General features: G+C 53.0%; 2 protein-coding genes across 2 annotated transcripts in view; one reads left to right on the top strand and one right to left on the bottom strand.

Annotated features, from left to right (window-relative positions):
• The first annotated feature begins 9,493 nt into the window (after nt 1-9,493).
• Enho (energy homeostasis associated) lies at nt 9,494-11,303 on the top strand. The gene is made up of 2 exons (XM_051157940.1): nt 9,494-9,585; nt 10,510-11,303. Exon 2 carries the CDS (start codon nt 10,669-10,671, stop codon nt 10,897-10,899), a length of 231 nt encoding a protein of 76 aa, XP_051013897.1. The 5' UTR covers nt 9,494-9,585; nt 10,510-10,668; the 3' UTR covers nt 10,900-11,303.
• Nucleotides 11,304-11,370: 67 nt separating this feature from the next.
• Nucleotides 11,371-23,074, bottom strand: part of Dnai1 (dynein axonemal intermediate chain 1) — a 70,491-nt gene continuing 58,787 nt past the window's right edge. Inside the window, exons 14-20 of the mRNA XM_051157952.1 lie at nt 20,066-20,155; nt 19,866-19,953; nt 19,178-19,257; nt 17,572-17,720; nt 17,342-17,441; nt 14,514-14,699; nt 11,371-11,682 (exon numbers count right to left, since the gene is read on the bottom strand). Coding sequence (XP_051013909.1) covers nt 11,584-11,682; nt 14,514-14,699; nt 17,342-17,441; nt 17,572-17,720; nt 19,178-19,257; nt 19,866-19,953; nt 20,066-20,155 — 792 coding nt within the window. The 3' untranslated portion in view covers nt 11,371-11,583. The remainder of the gene's footprint in view (nt 11,683-14,513; nt 14,700-17,341; nt 17,442-17,571; nt 17,721-19,177; nt 19,258-19,865; nt 19,954-20,065; nt 20,156-23,074) is intronic.

Here is a 23,074-nt window from a genome sequence, read left to right as displayed (position 1 = left end):
GCTTCCTCATCGTGCTGTGTGGTGTGGTGTGGTGCGGTGTGGTGTGGTGTGGTGTGGTGCGGTGCAGTGTGGTGTGGTGTGGTGTGGTGTCATGTGGTGTGGTGTGGTGTGGTGTCATGTGGTGTGGTGTGGTGCGGTGCGGTGTGGTGCGGTGTGGTGTGGTGTGGTGTGGTGTGGTGTGGTGTGGTGTGGTGTGGTGTGGTGTGGTGTGGTGTGGTGTGGTGCGGTGTGGTGTGGTGTGGTGTGGTGTGGTGTGGTGCGGTGCGGTGCGGTGTGGTGTGGTGTGGTGCGGTGCGGTGCGGTGCGGTGCGGTGCGGTGTGGTGTGGTGTGGTGTGGTGTGGTGTGGTGTCATGTGGTGCGGTGTGGTGTGGTGTGGTGTGGTGCGGTGCGGTGTGGTGTGGTGTGGTGTGGTGTGGTGTGGTGTCATGTGGTGCGGTGTGGTGTGGTGTGGTGTGGTGTGGTGTGGTGCGGTGCGGTGCGGTGTGGTGTGGTGTGGTGTGGTGTGGTGTCATGTGGTGCGGTGTGGTGTGGTGTGGTGTGGTGTGGTGTGGTGTGGTGCGGTGTGGTGTGGTGTGGTGAGGTGTGGTGTGGTGTGGTGCTGTGCGGTGCGGTGCTGTGTGGTGTGGTGCTGTGTGGTGTGGTGCGGTGTGGTGTGGTGCGGTGTGGTGTGGTGTGGTGTGGTGTGGTGTGGTGCGGTGTGGTGTGGTGCTGTGCGGTGCGGTGCGGTGTGGTGCGGTGTGGTGTGGTGTGGTGTGGTGTGGTGTGGTGCGGTGCGGTGCGGTGTGGTGTGGTGTGGTGTGGTGTGGTGTGGTGTGGTGTCATGTGGTGCGGTGTGGTGTGGTGTGGTGTGGTGCGGTGCGGTGCGGTGTGGTGTGGTGTGGTGTGGTGTGGTGTGGTGTGGTGTCATGTGGTGCGGTGTGGTGCGGTGTGGTGTGGTGTGGTGTGGTGCGGTGCGGTGCGGTGCGGTGTGGTGTGGTGTGGTGTGGTGTGGTGTGGTGTGGTGTGGTGTGGTGTGGTGTGGTGTGGTGTGGTGTGGTGTGGTGTGGTGTGGTGCTGTGTGGTGTGGTGTGGTGTGGTGTGGTGTGGTGTGGTGTGGTGTGGTGTCATGTGGTGTGGTGTGGTGTGGTGTGGTGCGGTGTGGTGTGGTGCGGTGTGGTGTGGTGTGGTGTCATGTGGTGTGGTGTGGTGTGGTGCTGTGTCGTGTGGTGTGGTGTGGTGTGGTGTGGTGTGGTGTGGTGTGGTGTCATGTGGTGTGGTGTGGTGTGGTGTGGTGCGGTGTGGTGTGGTGTGGTGTGGTGCTGTGCGGTGCGGTGTGGGTGTGGTGTGGTTCTGTTGCGGTGTGGTGGTGGTGTGGTGTGGTGCTGTGCGGTGTGGTGTGGTGCGGTGCGGTGTGGTGTGGTGTGGTGTGGTGTGGTGCGGTGCGGTGTGGTGTGGTGCGGTGTGGTGTGGTGTGGTGTTGTGTGCTGTGCTGTGCTGTGCTGTGGTGTGGTGCTGTGTGGTGTGGTGTGGTGTGGTGTGGTGCTGTGCGGTGCGGTGCTGTGTGGTGTGGTGCTGTGTGGTGTGGTGCGGTGTGGTGTGGTGCGGTGTGGTGTGGGTGTGGTGTGGTGCGGTGCGGTGCGGTGCGGTGCGGTGCTGTGTGGTGTGGTGCGGTGCGGTGCGGTGCGGTGCGGTGCGGTGCGGTGCGGTGTGGTGCTGTGCGGTGCGGTGCGGTGTGGTGTGGTGTGGTGTGGTGCGGTGTGGTGTGGTGTGGTGTGGTGTGGTGTGGTGCGGTGCGGTGCGGTGTGGTGTGGTGTGGTGCGGTGTGGTGTGGTGTGGTGTGGTGCGGTGTGGTGTGGTGTGGTGTGGTGTGGTGTGGTGTGGTGTGGTGCGGTGTGGTGTGGTGTGGTGTGGTGCGGTGCGGTGCGGTGTGGTGTGGTGTGGTGTGGTGCGGTGCGGTGTGGTGCGGTGCGGTGCGGTGTGGTGTGGTGCGGTGTGGTGTGGTGCGGTGCGGTGCGGTGTGGTGTGGTGTGGTGCGGTGTGGTGTGGTGTGGTGTGGTGCGGTGTGGTGTGGTGCGGTGTGGTGTGGTGTGGTGCGGTGCGGTGTGGTGTGGTGTGGTGCGGTGGTGTGGTGCGTGTGGTGGTGCGGTGTGGTGTGGTGTGGTGTGGGTGCGGTGCGTGCGGTGCTGTGTGGTGTGGTGCGGTGCGGTGCGGTGCGGTGCGGTGCGGTGCGGTGCGGTGCGGTGTGGTGCTGTGCGGTGCGGTGCGGTGTGGTGTGGTGTGGTGTGGTGCGGTGTGGTGTGGTGTGGTGCGGTGCGGTGTGGCTTGGGTGTTGTTCCTACAAGCTGAGCCTCAACACCATTTCCACTTCCCCTGGGGGCCGAAAAAAAGTCTGGGCTAAATAATCTCTTCTGACAAGTCCCCTCTCTGCTCTAACTATCCAGTGTAGATTCTATTGTTTGTCAAAGGAACTCTGACTGATAAAATTACTATGCTTTCAAAAGTTCACATCCCATCCGTTACAAAAGGCAAGTTTCTTTGTGAATTTCTAAGGGGAACAAAAGGCCTGAAAATCTATTACATGCCATTACTTGAAAACCCCTTTCTGATTCCAAAGCTGTTTAAGCTGGGTGGGAAACGAAGCCCCTTAGAGTCAATGAAATCCGCCCTTAGCAAGTGGGATGCCCCTCAATGAAGTTGCTAAGTCATTTATTGTTGCTGAATTTACTGAGCTTTTACATTTATTGTTATTGTTGGTGGTGTTGGTGGTGGTGGGAGAGCCATGGCGTGCTCATGAGCATTCCAGAGCCTGTGGAGATTAGAGGACTGCCTGAAGGAGCTGGCTCTGTCCCTTCGTGGGTCGCAGGGGTCCAGTTCAGGTCATTAGACTTTTCAAATGCCTTTCCTGGGGCACACTCACACACACACACACTCATACACACATTCATATATATACACTCATACATACACACACTCATACACACACTCATACACACACTCATACATACACACACTCATACATACACACACTCACACACACACTCATACATACACACACTCATACACACACTCACACACACACACACTCATACACACACTCATACATACACACACTCATACACACACTCATACATACACACACTCATACACACACTCACACACACACACACTCATACACACATTCATATATATACACTCATACATACACACACTCATACACACACACACTCATACACACACACACTCATACACACACACACTCATACACACACTCATACATACACACACTCATACACACACTCATACATACACACACTCATACACACACTCACACACACACACACTCATACACACATTCATATATATACACTCATACATACACACACTCATACACACACACACTCATACACACACTCATACACACACTCATACATACACACACTCATACACACACTCATACATACACACACTCATACACACACTCATACACACACTCATACACACACACACTCATACATACACACACTCATACACACACTCATACACACACTCATACATACACACACTCATACATACACACACTCATACACACACTCATACATACACACACTCATACACACACTCATACATACACACACTCATACATACACACACTCATACATACACACACTCATACATACACACACTCATACACACACTCATACATACACACACTCATACATACACACACTCATACACACACTCATACATACACACACTCATACACACACTCATACATACATGCTCACACACATACACCTATACCCACTCATACTCATACACTCACACTCACACACATACACACATACCCACTCATACTTACACACATACCCACTCACATGTACACACTCACTCACACATTCACACACTCACACTCATACACTCACACTCTTTTACACATACGTAGTCACACATACGTACACACACTCACACACATTCACACACTCACATATAGTCACATGCCTTCACACACGTACATACCCACTCACACACATACACGCTCACACATATATACTCACAGATACACACACACACACACACACACACACACACACACACCAAGCTAGCACACTGCACCTGTACTGCATCATCTGGAGAGGGAAGTCCACACCTAATCCTCATAAGTGCAGAAGTCTATGCTTGCTCAATCCAGGACGATCCCCAAAGTGCCACTAGAAGAGGCATGTCATGTCATTGGAACAGGGAGCTCTTCCACAGCAGCCTCCTCAGGACACTGAAGAAGCATCTCATCCATCACTGTGAATAAAAACTAGACAGGCTGACCAAGGAACGTCACAACCAAAGGAGTCAACAAACAGATACCATGAGGGCCAACAATGACCCTGTGACATATAACACATAATGTTTTGTTTTTATTCCATTTTATCCTCTATTTTCCATCTCTAAATATTAGGACTTTTACTGGGCATTCTTTTTTTTTTTTTTTTTTTTTTTTTGAGACAGGGTTTCTCTGTGTAGCCTTGGCTGTCCTAGACTCACTTTGTAGACCAGGCTGACCTTGAACTCACAGCGATCTGCCTGCCTCTGCCTCCTGAGTGCTGGGATTAAAGTTGTGCGCCGCCACCGCCTGGCGGGTGTTCATTATTTTTAAGGTAGTCAGAAGGCACTGACTGAGCTTATTAGAAGCTGCATTCATTTCTCATGGAGACCTAAGCAGAACAGGAAGGGACATTACCCAGAGAGTTTGTACTTCAACACTTGTCCTATAACCACCAGAGCTAGTAGCAAAGTTGCCCTTCATTGGAAAGGAGGTGACTCTATTGTCATATATACAACACACTCTCAACGGTCAATCTGGTGAGACCTAGAATCTCCTGGAAATAACTGCGGTGGCGGCGGCTTCAATTAGGTTAGTTGAGGTCAGAAGACTTGCCCTCTGTGGGTGACACCATGCCCTAGGCTAAGATTCTGGACTGTATAAAAAATCAAACAAACAAACAAACAAAAAAACAAAGTAAGCTGAGCACAATCATGCATTAGTCCTTGCTTCTTGACTGTGGATACAATATGGTTAGCTGCCTCCAGCACATGCTGCTGGGATTCCACATTGTGATGAGCTACAACTTCAACTGAGAGCCAAAGCAAACTCTTATTTAAGGGGCAGTGGCAGCGCACATCTTTAATCCCAGCACTCAGGAGGCAGAGGCAGGCAGATCTCTGTGGGCTAGAGGCCAACCTGGTTTACAAGAGCAAGTTACAACAGCCAGGGCTAACACAGAGAAACCCGGTCTCAAAAAACAACAAAAAAACATTGTAGCTTTAGGTTGCTTTTGTCAGGGTATTTTATCACTTCAACAAAAGTAACCAAGACAAGGAGCTTTCCACTGCTGTAACAAACACTTGAGATACTCAATACTTATTTATTTATTTATTTATTTATTTATTTATTTATTTATTTATTTTACAGGGGATCGTTATGTAGCTCTGGCTGTCCTGGAATTCACTATGTAGACCAGGTTGGCTTGAAACTCACAGAGATCCACCTGCTTTTGCCTCCCAAGTGCTAGGATTAAAGGTGTGCACCACCACGCCCAACTGATACTCAACTTTTAAATAGAAAAGAGAAAGAGGGCCTGGCAAGATGGCTCAATGGGTAAATGTTTTTGCCACCAAGTCTGCTAATCTGAGTTTCCTCCCTAGAGCCCACCTGTGGAATGAGAGACCTAACTCTTGAAAGTTGTCCTCTGCCTGGCCGGCACACCTGTGGGGCTCCTGCACATGCGCATTCGCACATTAATAAGTAAATTATATGCACATATGTTCATAAACGTAATAAAAAATTCAAAGTTAAAAGGTTTGTTTTAGCTCACAGTTTTCTAGGTGTTTATGGCTTAGTTGCTTGTGGGCTTGTGGCAAGGTAGAACATTAGGGCAGAAAGAGCAAAGCTACTTGTTTCTTGGGCCAGAAAAGAAAGATAGAGAGCCGGGCGGTGGTGGCACATGCCTTTAATCCCAGCACTCGGGAGGCAGAGGCAGGTGGATCACTGTGAGTTCGAGGCCAGCCTGGTCTACAAAGGGAGTCCAGGACAGCCAAGGCTACACAGAGAAACCCTGTCTCAAAAAACCAAAAAAGAAGAAAAAAGAAAGAAAGAAAGGTAGATAGATGATAGATAGATAAAGAGGTTCAGAGTCCTACAGTCCCTTTCAAGAGCACCCCTGCCATGACCAAATACTTCCCACTGGGCCCTACCTCTTTTTTATTTTTTTAAACAGGGGTTTTTCTATTACAGAGTCCTGACTGCCCTGGAATCTCTTTATAGACCAGGCTGGCCTCGAATTCACAGAGATTCACCTGCCTCTGCCTCCTGAGTGCTGGGAATAAAGGCGTGGGCCACCCTGCATAGGTTGGGCCCTACCTCCTAAAGTTTCTACCACCTCTCGACAATGCCAATCTGGGGACTAAGCCATTGAGGTTCAGTCTAGGAGTTTGTGAGGATGTTTTGGAATCATATACAGAGAAAATGATGTGCCTATGTCCAGCAAGCAATGGGTGGCAATACTATCTGCCATTCTGTTTCTTCTCCAGCAGTCTTCTGGGAGCCATGCATCCCACTCTATAGGGTGGGCCATGTGGGTTACATGGGACATGTGGGTCACGTGGGTCATGTGGGTCATGTGGATCATGTGGGCCACGTGGGTCATGTTACCCAATTTGACGCCCATCTCTTGAGCACTGATGACTAGTCCAAAGCTAAACAAATCGGAGTGCTTTCTGAGGAATTGCATTCTAACAGAAGCAGTGACAACAGTAGCAGCTGATCCACAGGTCTCTCCTTGACAACCGAGTCTAGGTCCTAGACAATAAGATTTTAATATCTGGAATTGTTCGAAGTAATCTTTTCACCATGTGGACCAGGTGAGCATGGGAGGCCATGAGAGTGGGGGTGACCAGGGTGTGTGGCGGGGAGACCATGAGAGTGGGGTGACCAGAGTGTGTGGCCAGGTCACCATGTGGACCAGGTGAGCATGGGAGGCCATGAGAGTGGGGGTGAACAGGGTGTGCAGTTGGGTCACCATGTGGACCAGGTGAGCATGGGAGATCATGAGAGTGGGGGTTACCAGGGCGTGTGACGGGTCTACTGGGACTGTTTCAGCTGATTCTGACTTAACTTCCCTGAACCTTGGAGCTCCTTTTCCATGCCTAACTGAGCAGCTCCATAAAGCATTCGCCCTCAAATTTGACATCTCCAAATCTTATTGCCTAAGTCCTTTGCTGAAGCTCACATTGAAATCATATTTATTTGGTGGGGGCACATGTGCGCTCCAGGGAGTAGCACGGGGTGTGTGTGTGGGGGTGTCAGTTGTTGCTTTCCACTGTGTGGATCCCAGGGCCTGAACTCAGGTCATCAGGCTTGGTGGCAAGCGCTTTCCACCAGTTGAGCCATCTCGCCGCTGGCCCCTCTTCTGTGTTCTTTATCACTGGACATTGCATCACAGATTGCATCTACTCACCAGTTACCCCGGAACGCCCTCCTCTTCTCACCCGTCTGCTAAGTTCTGCCTACTGGTGTACCTGAGCGCCCCCCCCCCCCCCCCCCCCAGTGCTCTTCCACTCTGCTCAGGACATTTGGAGCTCCTCGCTGATGGGAAAGAAAGCGTATCTTTCACTCTCAAATGCTTTCAAAACTTCTTTCCACCCAACGGCCCAGATCATCCTTCTAATTTCTGCCATGATTACATCCGTCCGCTGCTCAAAACTCTTCAGTGACTCCCCACTGTTTCCAGGATAAAACCCGATCCCCTGCAGCTAGGTCGCAAATTCCCTCACACTGCACTCAGATGTGTGACCATATGTCTCCTCTCTTTCCTATAACTGATCTGATCCTTCTCATAATGCCCCCACCCTGCTGGGTAACGAAGGGAGGGACTAAAATGAATCCATCCTGACAAACTCCACAGGGTCTCTGGCTTATTTTAGACAGTCGCTAACACAGTAGCTTTAGATGATTCAGCTGTTCAGATGACTTTATGCTCCTGTTTCTCATTTTCAAAATGGTATCCAGGTTTCTAGGGGTCTTCTTGGAAGCAGGGGCCCTGACCCTTAGGCCCCTGGTCCTGGCTTATGTCCTCTGGCACTTGCTGAGATGTAGTTGGTATGGTATAAATGAATTAGTGGAAAACCCTGACAGGTAGCTATTACTATAACCATCTTACAGAGAAGAAAGCTGTGTTTAAGAGAGTCAAGAAACTTGCCCAACGCACCCTGACTCCAGGAGGCATTTTGCTGTGTAGTATTTCAGAGAGCCGTTAAGATTGGAGGTGGAGCAATGGGAGTCACATGAGAGAGCTGATTGTCCATGGCCAGCGTGTGAGGTAAGAGGGCACACACAAGAACACTCAAGAACCTCTGGAGGGCTAGGAATGCAGCTCAGTAGCAGAGAACACGCTTGTTTCGCATGTGTGAGCTCAGAGCCACCGGCCGTGCCACGTGACGGTCGCAGAGAGGAAGGCCCACTTGACCGCTCCTGTCCAAGCTGCCTTGGGTCTTGGGAGAGCTCTGAGGATGGGGAGCGGGACATCCTCCAGGCCTGGATCTAGTTCGGGCTGAGCTGAGCCATTCTTCAGGTGGCTCAGGCTCCCTCCAGCAAGCCAAGCACAAAGCCTGTGACCAACACTGCGTGAGAAACCAATAAACCGCCACAAAGCTCTTATGTTGCGGGAGAGCACACTGTGCTTAGGACCAGGGGCAATCTGTAGGTATTGTAAGGTCCGGATGCAGAGTGTCCATTCTGCTGGGAAAGGGATGTGCAGAGAGATAAGAGGTGAGGGGGGTCAGCTGTGGAGACACATGGACTTTTCCAGATAACAGACTTCTCCCGGATAAGGAGGGATGGACGCTTAGAGGCGGGGGCTGCCTTCCAGGTGTGGAAGGTGCTAGAAATCGCTGCAAAGAGGTGGCCTGGCCCTCCACCCTCTCAAGGGATGAATCAAAACAAAGTGGCCCCCTCATCCCCTCTCCCCCTCCTCCAGCCCCTCCCTTCTCTCCTGCACCAGGACAGTCGTGTCCCACCCCAAAGCACAACCAATGGCGCGGGAACTTGGCCGGGCCAGCCAATTGAACGGCGGCAGCGGCACAGAGATGGCTCCGCCCCCGAAGGGCCGCAGGCCGCTGGCCACTCACGAGGCGGGGCTCTACGCTGTTTTTTGCTGCCCGCCGAGCTCAGCCGAGCTCAGCCGACTCCCTCCCGCCGTGGCCGAGCCTAGCCGAACGCAGCCGAGCCCAGCCGAACTCCTCGACGTTCCAGCCGTCGCCGCCCGAGCGCCGCCGAGCGAGCGAGCGAGCTAGCGGCCCCGGCCGCGGAGGAGGCGCCGCCCCAGGGGGAGGAGGTGCCCGCTCTCCGCAGACAGCCCGCGGCAGAGGCCAGCCCGGTCGTGCCCCGGCGGGAGCGGCCGGAGGAGGCTGCGCGGCCCAGGGGGAGGGCCCGGGGAGTGGACGTCGCCCCTGCCCGCCTCCCGTCCGCCCCCCGCCTGCAGGCTCTCGAGCCTGAGTCGGAGCTGAGCATCCCGCTGCCCCGACCCTCCCGCGGGCACGCAACGGGCTCAACACAGGTAAGGGGAGGGGGGCTCCCCAAGGGGGGGGGGGGAAGAGATAGAGAGATCCTGAACTGAGATGAAGAGATAGTGACCCACACAGACAGAGACACACAGCTTGGGGGATAGACACAAAGGCAGAGACAAATGCAAGCCGCACAGAACCACCTATACGGACCCCATGGAGAAAGAAAGAGACGTGTCCTCGGGGGTAGAGGGACATGCAGTCGTGAAAAGAGACAGAGATACACAGACAGACTGCCAGAGAAATGAGACACACACATGAAACACTCAAGACGCTCGCTCAGAGGTAGGGACAGGCAGCCAGCCACACACCTTCACAGAGGTGGGTTTGCAGAGGCAAATGCAGATCCAGAAAGGGGGATGTATGTACCTTCAGACACACACCTGGCCCAGAGAGGCAAAGCCCCAGAGAGAGGTACACCTAGGTGCACAGCCTTGGATACTCAGAGCCCACCCGTCCCTGCCAGGGCCTCCACAAAGTTCTCTCTGTGTGAGCTGGCACCTCTGCAGGTCTCCTGGACTGGCTGACTGCAGCCCTCAGAAAAGAGAGGTTGCCCAAGCCGCTGGTCATAATCCTTTTCCTCCTGGGCCTTGGACTGCCTCAGTCCCGCCCACCAACAGCATGTCTGAAAGCTAGAAGCTTGGTGGGCAGGGAGGGCTAGGCTATACCCACCAGTTCCAAGGAGAGTGAGATAGAAGCTGCCTGCCCACTACAGCTTCCCCACTCTGCCTGTACCACAGCACCCAGGTGCTCAGAGCTAGGCCCGATGGAGGTGCTGGCTTTGTGGGGTACATGAGCCTGCTAGGACTCAATGCTCTCTGCCTGCGGCCAAAGTCAGAAGAGGGGAGCCATCCCCCCCTAGGCTGCAGTTCACTTTTTCTCCTCACCTCCCTCTACTTTGCTCTGTACCTCCTCAGGCTCGGGACTGGAGGTGGGCATCTTCACTGCCCAGGAGTCATTGTGTGTGGATGGGACAGCCTCCCTGGAAAGTCGGCCATTCCAGAGTCGTGCCTCGGCATGGGCCTTGCCACTGAGGCAGCTCTGCCGTCTGCGCTGGCCTGAGGGTGCTGCCTGTCATGGGGGCAGCCATCTCCCAGGGGGCTCTCATCGCCATCGTCTGCAACGGCCTTGTGGGCTTCTTGCTGCTTCTACTTTGGGTCATTCTCTGCTGGGCCTGCCACTCTCGCTCTGCTGACGCCGATTCTCTCTCGGAATCCAGTCCCAACTCCAGCCCTGGCCCCTGTCCTGAGAAGGCACCACCACCCCAGAAGCCTAGCCATGAAGGCAGCTACCTGCTGCAGCCCTGAAGGCCCCTGGCCTACCCTGGAGGCCTGGACCTGAGAACACCCGAGTCACAGCGTGGAATCCGATCCCAGAATTCTGTCAGCCTGGGGTCCAGAATTTAGAGTCCAGTCTATTTGAAGCTGGACCCAGCAGCCTAGATTGTAGCCAGCCTGGCTCCGAGAGAGGCCTGAGGAGCCCGAGAGAACAGGCCTGGAGAGGGGGGCTAGGAGTTGGTGCTAGGGCCAGGGCCATTCCAGACTCTGCTCCATCCCAAGGGCCAAGGGCTGAGTTTACCCTTTCTTTCCCTAGGCTCAGCACCTCTGGGCTCTCTAGGTTGGGGAAGCAAACTGGAACCTGTGGCAATAATGGTAGGGTGTCCAGGCATGGCCCCTTCTCTGGTCCTCCCACTGTTTGTTAGATAATAAACAGGACTATGGCTTACACTGAGATTTCTCCTCTTCTTGGGGTCTGTGTGGTAGAGAAGAAATGAAAGGTCTGAGATAAGCTTCCAAACGGATTTATTGTGCAAAGAGGGTATGATGGATGCTGAGGGTCAAATCGTGGAGAGAGGTGGCATGACCTTAGGAACCAGAATGAAAGAAGCAAACCCTGGGACTTGGTCAGGGTGAGGTACATCCCTGGTGCATGGCATACCGGTACAGGGCAGTAAGCATTGGGTTCAGAACGTGGGGCCCGGGGCCAGCCTCTCATGGTTTGGTTTTTACTTCCCTCACCAGGTTTAGCAGTTTGTCCAATTTTGCAATCTCCACAGCTGGACCCTTCTGCACTTCCTGGCCCTTCTTCTCCTGGGGAGAGGGGAAATATCCGTGGGAATGGTGAAAGGCCTGCTGCTTCTTTTTGGGCACCACAATTGGCTCCTCTTCCCAGTATGCCCTAGCTGTTCCCTGCCCTTCCCCTGCCCTGTAAACACTGGGTCCCTGCTACTCCTGTTCCGTCCCTAAGCTCTCAGGTAAGGTGACTGAGAGGCCTTGCTGAGGAGCATCCAACTCTAGCTCCAAAGCTTGGCTGGGCATTCGGGAGGTAGAGGCAGGCGGATCGCTGTGAGTTTGAGGCCAGCCTGGTCTACAAAGTGAGTCCAGGACAGCCTAGGCTAACCACCGAGAACCCTGTCTCAAAAAACAAAAAACCAAAAAAAAAAAAAAAGAATCCAGGGCGCGGTGCTGGCAGGAGTCGGGAAAGACGTTTATTCCCAGTCCCTCAGAGGTCGCCCTTCAGGCCAGGGACAGCCAGAGGCTCTGGGGAGCAGCAGGAGCTGAGTCTTAGGCTCAGCTACATGCAGGCCTGTAAAGAGGGGACAGATGTGTGCAGGCCTGTAAAGAGGGGACAGATGTGTGCGGCAGGTGAGAGGGGGTGTGGACTAGGCCACAGGTGTCCTCAGACCTGTTGGGGAGGGGTACCACTTGAAGCCAGACTTGATGTGTCATGGTCCCAGGATCGGGGAAGTACACAGGAAACCCATTAGAGCAGACACTTCCCCACGTCACTCCAGGGGGGTTATTGTCTCTTAGATCCTGAGCTTATGACCCTTGCTCCTACCTGCAAAGCATTCAGTGTGGTAAGTTGGGCCTGAGAAAATGGAGTTTTGGACATGAGTATCTTTGGCTCACAGGCCTTAAAATTCTGTAGCAGGCTACACCAGTCAAATTCTCTCCACTGTCCAGACACTAGGATATGGACTGTGGTGAGACAGGCTGGGCAGCTGCGATTCCCTGCCCTCCCTCTGTTCTCTGCCACCTGTGCCCACTGTTTGCTGGCACCTGCCCCAGCCATACCTGCTGAGGTATACAGCAAGGAGAGTGTGCAGAGCCAGTTGGCTTCTTCCTGGCCCCATTCTCACTCCGATTCCCCCCTGGCCTTGACCCCTCCATTTGTTCCCTCATCTGTTCCCATAGCCCCTTTGCCACTACCCGGCTCACTGCTCCACTCAGGAGAAGCACAGGCCCAGTTCTCCCTCCGTGACTAAGCTGTTTCTCAGCTTTACCCTACGCTGTGGTGTTTTAGAGACCTGATTTTTAGCCCCATTGCTTTGGTTAGCCCCCAGAAGACTGGACCAGTCCCCTGGCTTCCTAGGCCTCACTTTCCCATCTGTGCAGGAGTCGGGGAAAGATGGCTCTTGACCTCTCCTGGCCTTCAGGGAAATCCCTGGGGAGAAGGGGAGGGGGAGGAGAGAAGTCTGGGCCTGTGAGGTAAGTCCTCTCAGGAAGGGTAGGAAACCAGCAGCTCCCAGAGGAGGGGCTGCAGGGATGCCCTGAGGACTTCCTTTTGTATGAATCACTTGACTGCTGACAGGGTCAGAAGGCATCTCACAGGAACTTCTAATCCTCCCAAGCACTCGCCCCAAACTGTCCTTGCTCGGATCCTTGGTGATTTAGGTTTGCAGATTCACGGAGTTCAGCTCCCTCAGCCACAGCTGACCCTTGCTTTGTGACGAGATGGACCTGTGATAAATCTTGCCTCCCAGCATCACACTGGGCAGGACTCTTTCATATCTACCGTGCTCATCGTGTCCGCCATCCTCCTCCCAGGGGGGCTGTCCAGCTCTGCCCTCCTAAGCCTGCTCCTCATTAAATTAAGAACAGATTTTATCTGTTCTCCCCACTGAGGCCAAAGAGCCAGGCTCAGCAAAGAGACTTAGGCCATGCCTGACTTCCCCCAACCCCCAAAGCCCACCACAGCCTGTGGGCCACAGCTGCAGGCGCTTAGCAGCCTTCTGACTATTTCTAGCCGAGTCCACCCCCTCCCTCAGCTGGCTACAATTACAGGGCATCCGTACTTCCAGCCCGTGCCTCCCTGGCCATGATGGGGAATGGTCTATGCCAGTAGCCAAAGAACGGTGCACAGTCTGGGCTGGGTAAGGACATTTGGGGCAGAAGAAGACAAGCCCCAAACCCTGTCCTAAACTGCAGAATATGCCTCAAATCACCCTGGAGGGTCAGTGATCAGGGCAGCTTGGCCAACCCTGGCCCAAAGCTGGGTAGAGAGCCAAACAGCCATACCCACTGTTATGTCCAAATGGGTTCTGTGGTTTTAAGTTGGGCTCTGGACTCTAAGGCTTGTGCTGTGAGGCTTGAGTCTTAAGTTTGAATTTGGGCTCAGGTATAGATTTAAGATGGTTTCTCTGGGCTTTGTGTCATACAGTTGGGGTCCTTGGGCTCTGGGAAGGGTCTTCTCACCATTAGAGACCCGAGAAACAGAAGCCAGAATTCAGGAGGCCTGCATGGCCGCTGACCTAGTTACCCGGCTCACGGCTCATTTCCCTGGGTAGATCCACAGCTCCGAGTTTAGGGACCATTGGAGCTGAATCTGTAAGCCCAGCAATGATGCTCCTGGAGTCCTGTCACACTGACAGCATCCTGAACTCCAGTAAGCCTCCTCCATGCCCCAAGGCCACTTACTCCTGGAAACTTCCTCGCTGGACCCTAAGGGAACTCATATGCAACAGGTCAAACCGATCTGTTTGTTACCTCACAGACTTGGTTTTCCTAGCCTCCTCATTCGGGCAGTGACACCATCCTTACCTGGAATCCTTCACACTAGAAACTTGAGGTGGCCCCTGGCTCCTCCCTGTCTGCCCCCCTTAGCTCTTGATGGTAGCCTGGACTTATAGACCTCGTACCTTTGGCATCTTTCGCAAGTTGGGAGAGAGCTTGAGACAGGTGATGTGCCCACGGTCATCACCCACGATTATGATGGGGTGGATGGGATTGAACTGCACGTGGGTAATCTTGTTCTTCTTCTTGGCCACCACAGGCTGGTTGCAGATGGCCTCATACTTGTTGACAGCCAAGTCAAACACGTGAGCCTAGGGAGAGGTTAGTGTCACAGTTGGGTAAACTGTCCTGGTCTCCCATTCGGGCTTTCTGAGACCCCTACAGAAGGCTAAGGGTCAACACAGCAAAGCCGGAGAGATGGCAGAGGCGCTTTCATGTCGGTTTGCTTTCTTCCCATGACTGAGGATAAAAATGATTAGAAATCTTAAGCAGCGGGGAGGCTATTAGATGGAAGACCATTTGAGGGGACAAAGGAACGGGAGTAGGGTTCAAAGGCATGGGAAGAAGATGGGTGAGAGCAAACGTGTGAGCCAGGTGTGGTGGCACACGCCTTTAATCCCAGCACTCAGGAGGCAGAGGCAAGTGGATTGCTGTGAGTTCGAGGCCAGCCTGGTCTACAAAGTGAGTCTAGGATAGCCAAGGTTACACAGAGAAGCCCTGTCTCGAAAAATAAAAAAACAAAAAATAAAACAACAAAAAAAGAGCAAATGTGTGTATATGAAAACACCACAAAGGAACCCAATGTTTTATAAAAGAACCAACAATGGCTGCTGCCATTTATCCAGTCTAATATACTTACCACGTCCCAGGCTCTGGACAGGAGTGTTACAAGGCTGGACCATCTAATTATAAACCCCTTACAACCGCTCCACACTGCGGTTCTACTACTGTTCCTATTTTATAAATGAGGACTTGGGAACCATTGGAAGCTAACTCGCCTTTAAGTGGCAGAGCCAAGGGTTCATCCCAGCTAACAAATACAGAGTGCTCTGGGTTTGATCCCTCAGTGCCCAGTAAATATTTGATACTATCTTTGCCTGGAGTGAGGTCACTATCAGCTTCTGTGGCAACAGCCTCCTACCCAGTGTCCCTGCTTCTGCCCATCTGCACTCTGTCCTCCATGCAGGACCCAGGCTCCCCTTAAAACAACCTCTCCCAGTCTCCTTGGAGTCAGATCCCATGCTTGTCCATGTCCTCATCTCACGGCCTCTCCCCTTTACTTGCTGTGGCCCAGGTGTAGTTGCTCAGTCCCTAAGCCTCATGGGCTCCTTCCCACCTCGTAACATTGTCCTCAGTGTGGGCAGCTTCCCCACCTCATCGGCAGAGTGCCCGTTCTGCAGAGTGCGGTGGTGCACACCTTTAACCCCAGCATGCATGAGGCGCGGGCACATGGATATCTGTGAGTTAGAGCCCAGCCTGGTTTCTGTCAGAGAACAGGCAAAGTTACATAATAGATAAGACCCTGTCTAAATAAATAAATAAATAAAAACAAAGGCTGGTGGTGCTCACCATTCAGCTTTCAGCTTGAGTTTCACCTCTTCAAAGAAGCCTTTTCTAAGAAGCCGCACCACTACCCACCATCCATGGTACCCCAGGGTCTCACTATATAGCTCAGTCTGGTCCAATGGCACTTTCTGTGCAGTCCAGACTAGCTTCAAACTCCCCCCCCCCTTTTTTTTCTCTCTCTTTCTTTTTTTTCTTTTTTTCAAAACAGGGTTTTTCTGTGTAGCTCTGGTTGTCCTGGACTCACTTTGTAGACCAGGCTGGCCTCGAACTCATAGCAATCCGCCCGCCTCTGCCTCCCAAGTGCTGGGGTTAACGGCGTGCGCCACCACACCTGGCTCATACTTCTGGTCCTCTAGTTTGCCCTCTGCATGCTGAGACTATAGGCATAGGCATGTAGTGCCAAGCTTGGCTTCTCTCGTTGATGTAAGTTTTATTGAGATATAATTCACATACTATAAGACTCATTCATTTACTATCCTGAAAGTATATGCTTCTTGCTTTTAAGCATATTCACTTATCAAACCATTATCACAGCACATTTTAGGATGTTTTCTTCACCCACAAGACAAACTTTGTACTCTCCATTTTTTCTCAACCCTTGTATCCAAAGCAAAGGCAAACCTACTCTCCACCTCTATAGACTCGTCTCTTGACATGAAGGCGTGCTGCTCAAGTTTATTTTAGTCTTACCATGTATTTGTTCTTTCATGTCTTGCATATTTTACTTAGCATGAGCATTCTGTGTCCATCTGTGTTGTCATATGTTCCTTGTCTGCTGAGTATGCGCCTTTTGCATGTACACCGCATTCTGTTTGCTCCTCATGACTTGATAGACACTGGCTTCTTTCACCATTTAGAGATTATGAATAATGATGCTATACACATCTGCATCCGCCCCACCCTCTTGCAGTTCTCTGCTCTACACGGTGGGAATTTTGATGCCTGTTTTTGTTTTCTTCTCCACTATAACGTGAGTCCCACAATCAGCAGATCGATCCTAGGCTGAAACTGAGCGCCATGGATGCCTCTTAGCAATGTGTTCAGGGAATGGCTGGCTGGCTGACATGGGGTGACATGGAGGCGATGGCCTCACTACCCTTCCAGACCAGTGATTGGCCCCTCTGTGCCCCTCCCCAGGGACCTCGGGGAGGACAACTTCTGGATGACACCTCAGGTCCCCAGATGGCCTGTTCCCCAAGGGGAACATTGCTGCTCCTTCCTGGAGGCCCCCTGTGATGAAGGATGCCTTCACACTTCCCTGCATAGTCCTGTGCCCATCATCCTCTGCTGACCTAGGGTAGCATGTGGTGGGCTCTCCAGGAAGAAGACCCCGAGGTGCCTCCCTGTCTCCATGGGGGTCTCAGCAGGGTAAGAAAAAAAAACTCACCTTCCCATCCGTGGTGACCGCTGCAAACACAGTGGAAGAGTACGGTGCCCAGGCCACGTCACCCACAGCTGAGTTCAGATCGTAGATGAACATGGGCATCCTGCAGTAGCAGAAGAGACAAGCCATAACACAGAGGGTCACAGTGCCAGAGCTGCAGGGAGAGGAGGGGATGGGAGGGCCCGGGGCAGAGCTGAGGGGAGGGGAGGGGAGGGCCGAGGCAGGCCCCTCACTTGACGGTGTGGTCCCAAATCTTCACCGTCCAGTCAGAGCTACAGGACATGAAAATCTTGGTGTGGAATGGGTTCCATAGCACAGCATCCACGGCCATGTTGTGAGCATCATAGGTATCCAAGAACTGGCTGGAGTAGGATTTGGAGCACTGTGGCAGGATAAAGGATGGATGGTTCAGGAAGACCGGGCTCCACAGTGAGAAAAAAGTCAGCAGTGACCTTTCCCCGGGGACTCTGGAGGATCAGCACCTGAGCCCACCTGTCCATGTCCCCCGACTCCTGAAAGAAGAGGGAGCACTGAAGGACTGGGGTTCAAGCTTCTGTCTCCAAGGCAGGGTGGGTCTCACGCCCTTGGCCAAGGATGGGGCAGCCTAACCTTTTGTCCATGCCAAAGCCATGGGTTCTCTGCAGCTCACACATCACCCACAGCACAGTCAGCAGCAGCACCTCCTACAGGTAAGGGCAGGTGCAGAGCCAGGAGCCAGCTCAGATCTTCAGATTCCCCACCCAGTGTTTGCCCTGGCCAGCAAGCCTCTTCCCCTCCCTCTAGGAGACAAAGCGACTGCCTTCCCTTCCCCTGCTCTCCCCCCTTCTTCCCCCCTATCTCTCTCTCTCTCTCTCTCTCTCTCTCTCTCTCTCTCTCTCTCTCTCTCTCTTTCTCTCTGCCACTGAGAGTGGTGGAGTGGTAGAGAGGGGGTGGGGCTCTCTTTTGCATTCAGACCAACTCTGGCTGGGCCTCTGGGGCTCCCGGGAGGCTGTCTGTAATTAACATTGTGAGCCTCTGAGCCTAAGAACAGCTCACAGCAAAGCTATTTCTGGACGATGGAGGTTCAGAGGGATGCTCACCTACTAACACTGAGACATGGCAAAGAACTGGCCGTGAGGGCTGTGTCCTGCTGGCAGCCATGCGCCTCATAGTCAGAGATCAGTCCGCTTGATATCTGGCCTTGAAAGCCCAGCTCAAGTTCAGATCTCCTCCAGGGGCCCCAGAATGTCCTGGCTCCCCCAAACCCTTCTCCCATGTCTGCCTCTTAGGAAAGGGAGAAAGAGACTGGTTCAAGTTACTCTCTCCGTTCTCCATCATCTTCTTTGATTGTAGCCCCTCGTTCTCACACCCAAGCAGACCAAGGCATACCTTCGTGGCCTGGTGAGATGGCTCGGCACGTAAAGGTGCTGCTGCTGAGCCTGGTGACCTGAGTTCAACCCTTGGAAGATGCCTACCAGCTATCTATGATCTCCATGCATGTGTCCCCACCACCACCAGTAAATAAATGTTAAAAATACATATATACATATATATGTATGTATGTGTATATGTATATGTGTGTATGTATGTGTGTGTACGTATGTATGTATGTATGTATGTATGTATGTATGTATGTATGTGTTTGTATCCAGGAAGCCTCTCTTCTGAGCTTGCAGGATGGCACAGTGGCTAAAAGGTCCCAAGCCTGAAGACCCAAGTTAGAGCCCCACAAACTCTCCAAAGGTGCCCTTTGACCTCTACATGCATGCTGCGTCATGAGTGTAGAACAAGATTTGTCCCTAGGTGCTTAGGTCCAAGTGACCCCGGGAGGAGCTTCCAGGGCAGGCAGTGCTGCCTCACCTTGTAGATTTTCCCCTCCTCTGTGCCCACCAGGAACAAGTAGTCGATCTCTTTGTGGAAGTCGAAGGCGGTGCCACAGCCTTAGAAGAAAAGGGGACAAACGTAAGCTGGTTCTCAGAGGGAGCCTCCCACCCAGCCCAGTGTTGGACAAATAGAACTAGGCCGCTGCGAGGGCTGGGCTCAGGCCAGGAAAACAGAAACTGGACCTCAGACTTGCTTGCCCTAGGCAGTTAGGACTCGGCAGACAAGAATGGGAGGCCTGGGTAAACAAGGCAGGAATTGAGTTAAACAGGGTCAGGGTCACGGTAAACAGGGGTGGGGGTCTGCAAACAGGGACATGGTCTGTGCAAACAGGGATAGAGTCTGCATAAACAGGGTAGGAATTGAGTAAACAGGGACAGGATCTGGGTAAACAAGGCTTAGATCTGCATAAACAGGGACGGATCTGCTGAGCAGCACCTCATCTGCATAAACCAGAGCAGGGTATGCACAGGGGAAGGGACCTGCAGAGCAGGGGTGTGCCATGGGACCTGCGGGACAGTGCTGTGCCCACGGGACCTGTGGGACAGGGGTGTGCCCATGGGACCTGCAGGGCAGGGGTGTGACAGAATTGCCACTGTCACCGGTCCTGGGGGGCTGGGGCTGAATGCGTTTGTCAGGCTCAGGGTGTGAGAACTGGGCCTCCTACCTACAGTGTCCAACTGCAGCCCCTCAGGGACTTCGGTGGTGCTGCTTTCCTCCTTCAGCTTGATGACATCTATATGCACCAGCTCGCTCTGCAGTCAGAGGGCCGGAAGGAAGGCGGGGATTGGCTCAGCAGCTTTTTGCCATTAGCCCCTCCCACTTCCCCATTCACCCGGTCCAGGACCCTTTCTGGGAAGCAGGCACCTTTACAAGGGTCCATGACACGATCCTGCCATCTGATGACACAGAAAAGAAGTTAAGGTTGTGGTCCATGTCGTCCTTCTGCCACTTGACCTGAAACACCCCAAGCCACAAGCTTCGGAACTCTGTTAGGGTGCTGAGTTAGGGCTGTGCCCGTGGCTCCCCAGGGAGCCGTGGGGCTCGGGTGGAAGTTCTGGGAGCCCGGTTCCCAGAACTCCGTGTTTAAGACGGTCTTGCCTCTTTCACCCAGCTCTGTTTCAAACCTGGGGCCACAGTAGCAGTCAGAGCATTGCCCTAAGATGTGGTTTTGGCAGAAATGGTACCCAGTTTCTCCCTGGGTTGGGCTCTAACAGCCTTAGTTGGAGGACGAAGTTCTGGTTCCGGGTTCAATCTCCCCACACATCCTGGAGGGGTCAGAGCCGCACATGGAAGTCACGATAATGTAAGCATGTTGTGAGAGGTGCATGCTATGCCACATGGGAAACCTTCAGGACATTGCACATAAAACATGTTCCAAACAGGTAGCTAATGGGGGCAGGTATGGTGGCAAACACTTTCAGCTTGATGGCATCTGTGAGAAATGACTCATAGCATTCAGAAGACTGAGAAAGGAGGGTCGTGAGTTCAAGACCCAGCTAAGCAGCAAGACCTTGCCTCAAAAACAAACTCCCGCTAGCTAACACCGTCATTATAAGCATCATCCCAGCGAGGTGGGCTGTGCGCAGCTGTGGGGCCTGCTCCCTGCCTGACGGGAGATGGGCAACGGAAAGGAGTCAAGCCCTCTTCTAGGCTCGGCCTTTTTCTTAAAAGCCTCCTTTGCTCCCACCTTCAAACCGACACTAGCTCCTGCTCCCAAATCCCAGATTTGAGCTGCATTTCTCCATCTGCAAATCCGGGTTAATTATCCTGCCCCACCCGTCTTCTCAGGGCTGGAAGCAAACATATGGGAAAGTGTTTTGGAGACAGAGCTGTTGTCTTATGAAGATGACACGCTTGAGGCTCAAGTTTCTGTTGCCAGATGTGTAGGCTTGGCCAAGCCAAGTCCCTGAAAGCTGGGGTGGGGCCGAGTGCCCAGAGCTTTCCATCCTCTGACTCCCTCCAGACCCCCCATGCTGGGACCCCTGTCCAGTCCCCTCCCTCTGTCACAAGCTGAGGTCCAGAGAGGGAGGCCAACAACCTAGGCCTGTTGCCTGTAACTGCTGTTGCCTGTAACCGCAGCTGTCACCATGGCTGTTGAGGGGGGGGGGGGGGAGAGGGAGGGAGAAGGGGTTGTCTCTCTCCAGCCTCTAGGCCTGGTGAATCAGATTGGAGTCGCTGCAGGAGGCCAGGCTGAGTCCTGCCTGGGCCTGTCTGGGTAGCGGGTTCTTTTGTGCTTTCCCCGGGAGGCCAGAATGCTGTTGAGGCTCTAAGACACAACACGGATGAGCCTGGAGACGCTTCCCCTTCTGTGCAAACACGGTCCCTTTAAAGGGGGGGAGGGGACAAAGGTGTCAAAGGCCAGGCTGTAAGAGGCGCAGGGGAGCTGCAAAGGGAAGTGTTTAATGAGCAGACGCCAGCACTCATGGAAATTGTATTTCACACCCCACTTAGCAGCCTCATGCCCAGTGTGTGTGTGTGTGTGTGTGTGTGTGTGTGTGTGTGTGTGGTGTATGTATGCGAGCACGCATGATCCTAGAGAGTAAAGGTGAGAGGGAAGGTTTACTAAGAGGATCGGTGAGGGGCACTGCACTAACTCCTCCTCTTCTGCCTTATCTGCTTGACACAGCCCTGGACCAGTCTATGCACACACTTTCTTCCTGTTCCCTTTCTCATGCTGTTCTGGCACGGAGCGTGGCTGGTTAAGGCTTCGCCACTATAGATTTGATCAGTGCTCAGGCACCATGCAAGCTGCCTGGGGAAGGGGCCTGTGTTATGCAGGACATGAGCCTTCTTTTATAAAGCCCTGGCTCCACAAACTCCCACGGCTTTCCATGTCCACATGTCCATCCATTCTATGTCCACATGTCCACCCATTCTATGTCCACATGTCCACCCATTCTATGTCCACATGTCCACCCATTCTATGTCCACATGTCCACCCATTCTATGTCCACATGTCCATCCATCCTATGTCCACATGTCCACCCACCCTATGTCCACATGTCCACCCATCCCATGTCCACATGTCCATCCATCCTATGTCCACACCACATGTCCATCTCTTTTGCCTCTGCCTTTTCTCAGCCTTGAAAATTCTCATGCTATAGCCAGAGTGTAACTTATACCTCGATTCAAATTCTCTGATGATTGGGCTGTGACTTTCAAATTACACTCCTAGGATGTCTTAGGAACCCTGGGAAGGTGCCACAGGAGGCAGCAGAAATGACAACAGGGGATACTTAGGTAAGCAAGGCCCTAGTTTTACCACAACAGCTCTACTTTCATCTTTTTGTTGTTGTTTGTTTTGTTTTTTGAGTCAGGGTTTCTCTGTGTAGCCTTGGCTGTCCTGGACTCGCTTTGTAGACCAGGCTGGCCTCAAATTCACAGCGATCCACCTGCCTCTGCCTCCCGAGTGCTGGGACTAAAGGCATGCGCCACCACTCCTGGCTCTACTCTCATATTTTTTGTACTAACCTTTCATTTGAAACCATTGATCTGAAATGCCCAAGCTAAGTGCACTAACAACTAGGCATCTGTCCTTTCTTCAGATCTTCCAGGACAGCCAGGCCTGAGAGAGACCCTGTCTCAAAAAATAAAGTAAAATATAATCCAGATCAATCTTCCTAGTGCTGCAACCATTTAATGCAGTTCCTCATGTTGTGGTGACCCCCACAGACTCGCCCATGAGAGTGGTACACATAAGGGGGTGGGGGACCTCTGGGTCGCACTGGGGAGTAGCTGGGGCCTTGCCTACCTTGCTAACCCTGTCAAGAGAATATGGGTACAGCAAAGAGGTGCAAGAGCAGACTGCCCATCAGACTCTCCAGCCACACCCAGAGGTGCCATTGCTATCTGGGAACATCCCCAAATCCT

This window comes from Acomys russatus, chromosome 2, assembly GCF_903995435.1.
Source record: "Acomys russatus chromosome 2, mAcoRus1.1, whole genome shotgun sequence".
NCBI classification, from domain to species: Eukaryota; Metazoa; Chordata; class Mammalia; order Rodentia; family Muridae; genus Acomys; species Acomys russatus.
This window is presented reverse-complemented; position numbering and strand designations above follow the sequence as displayed.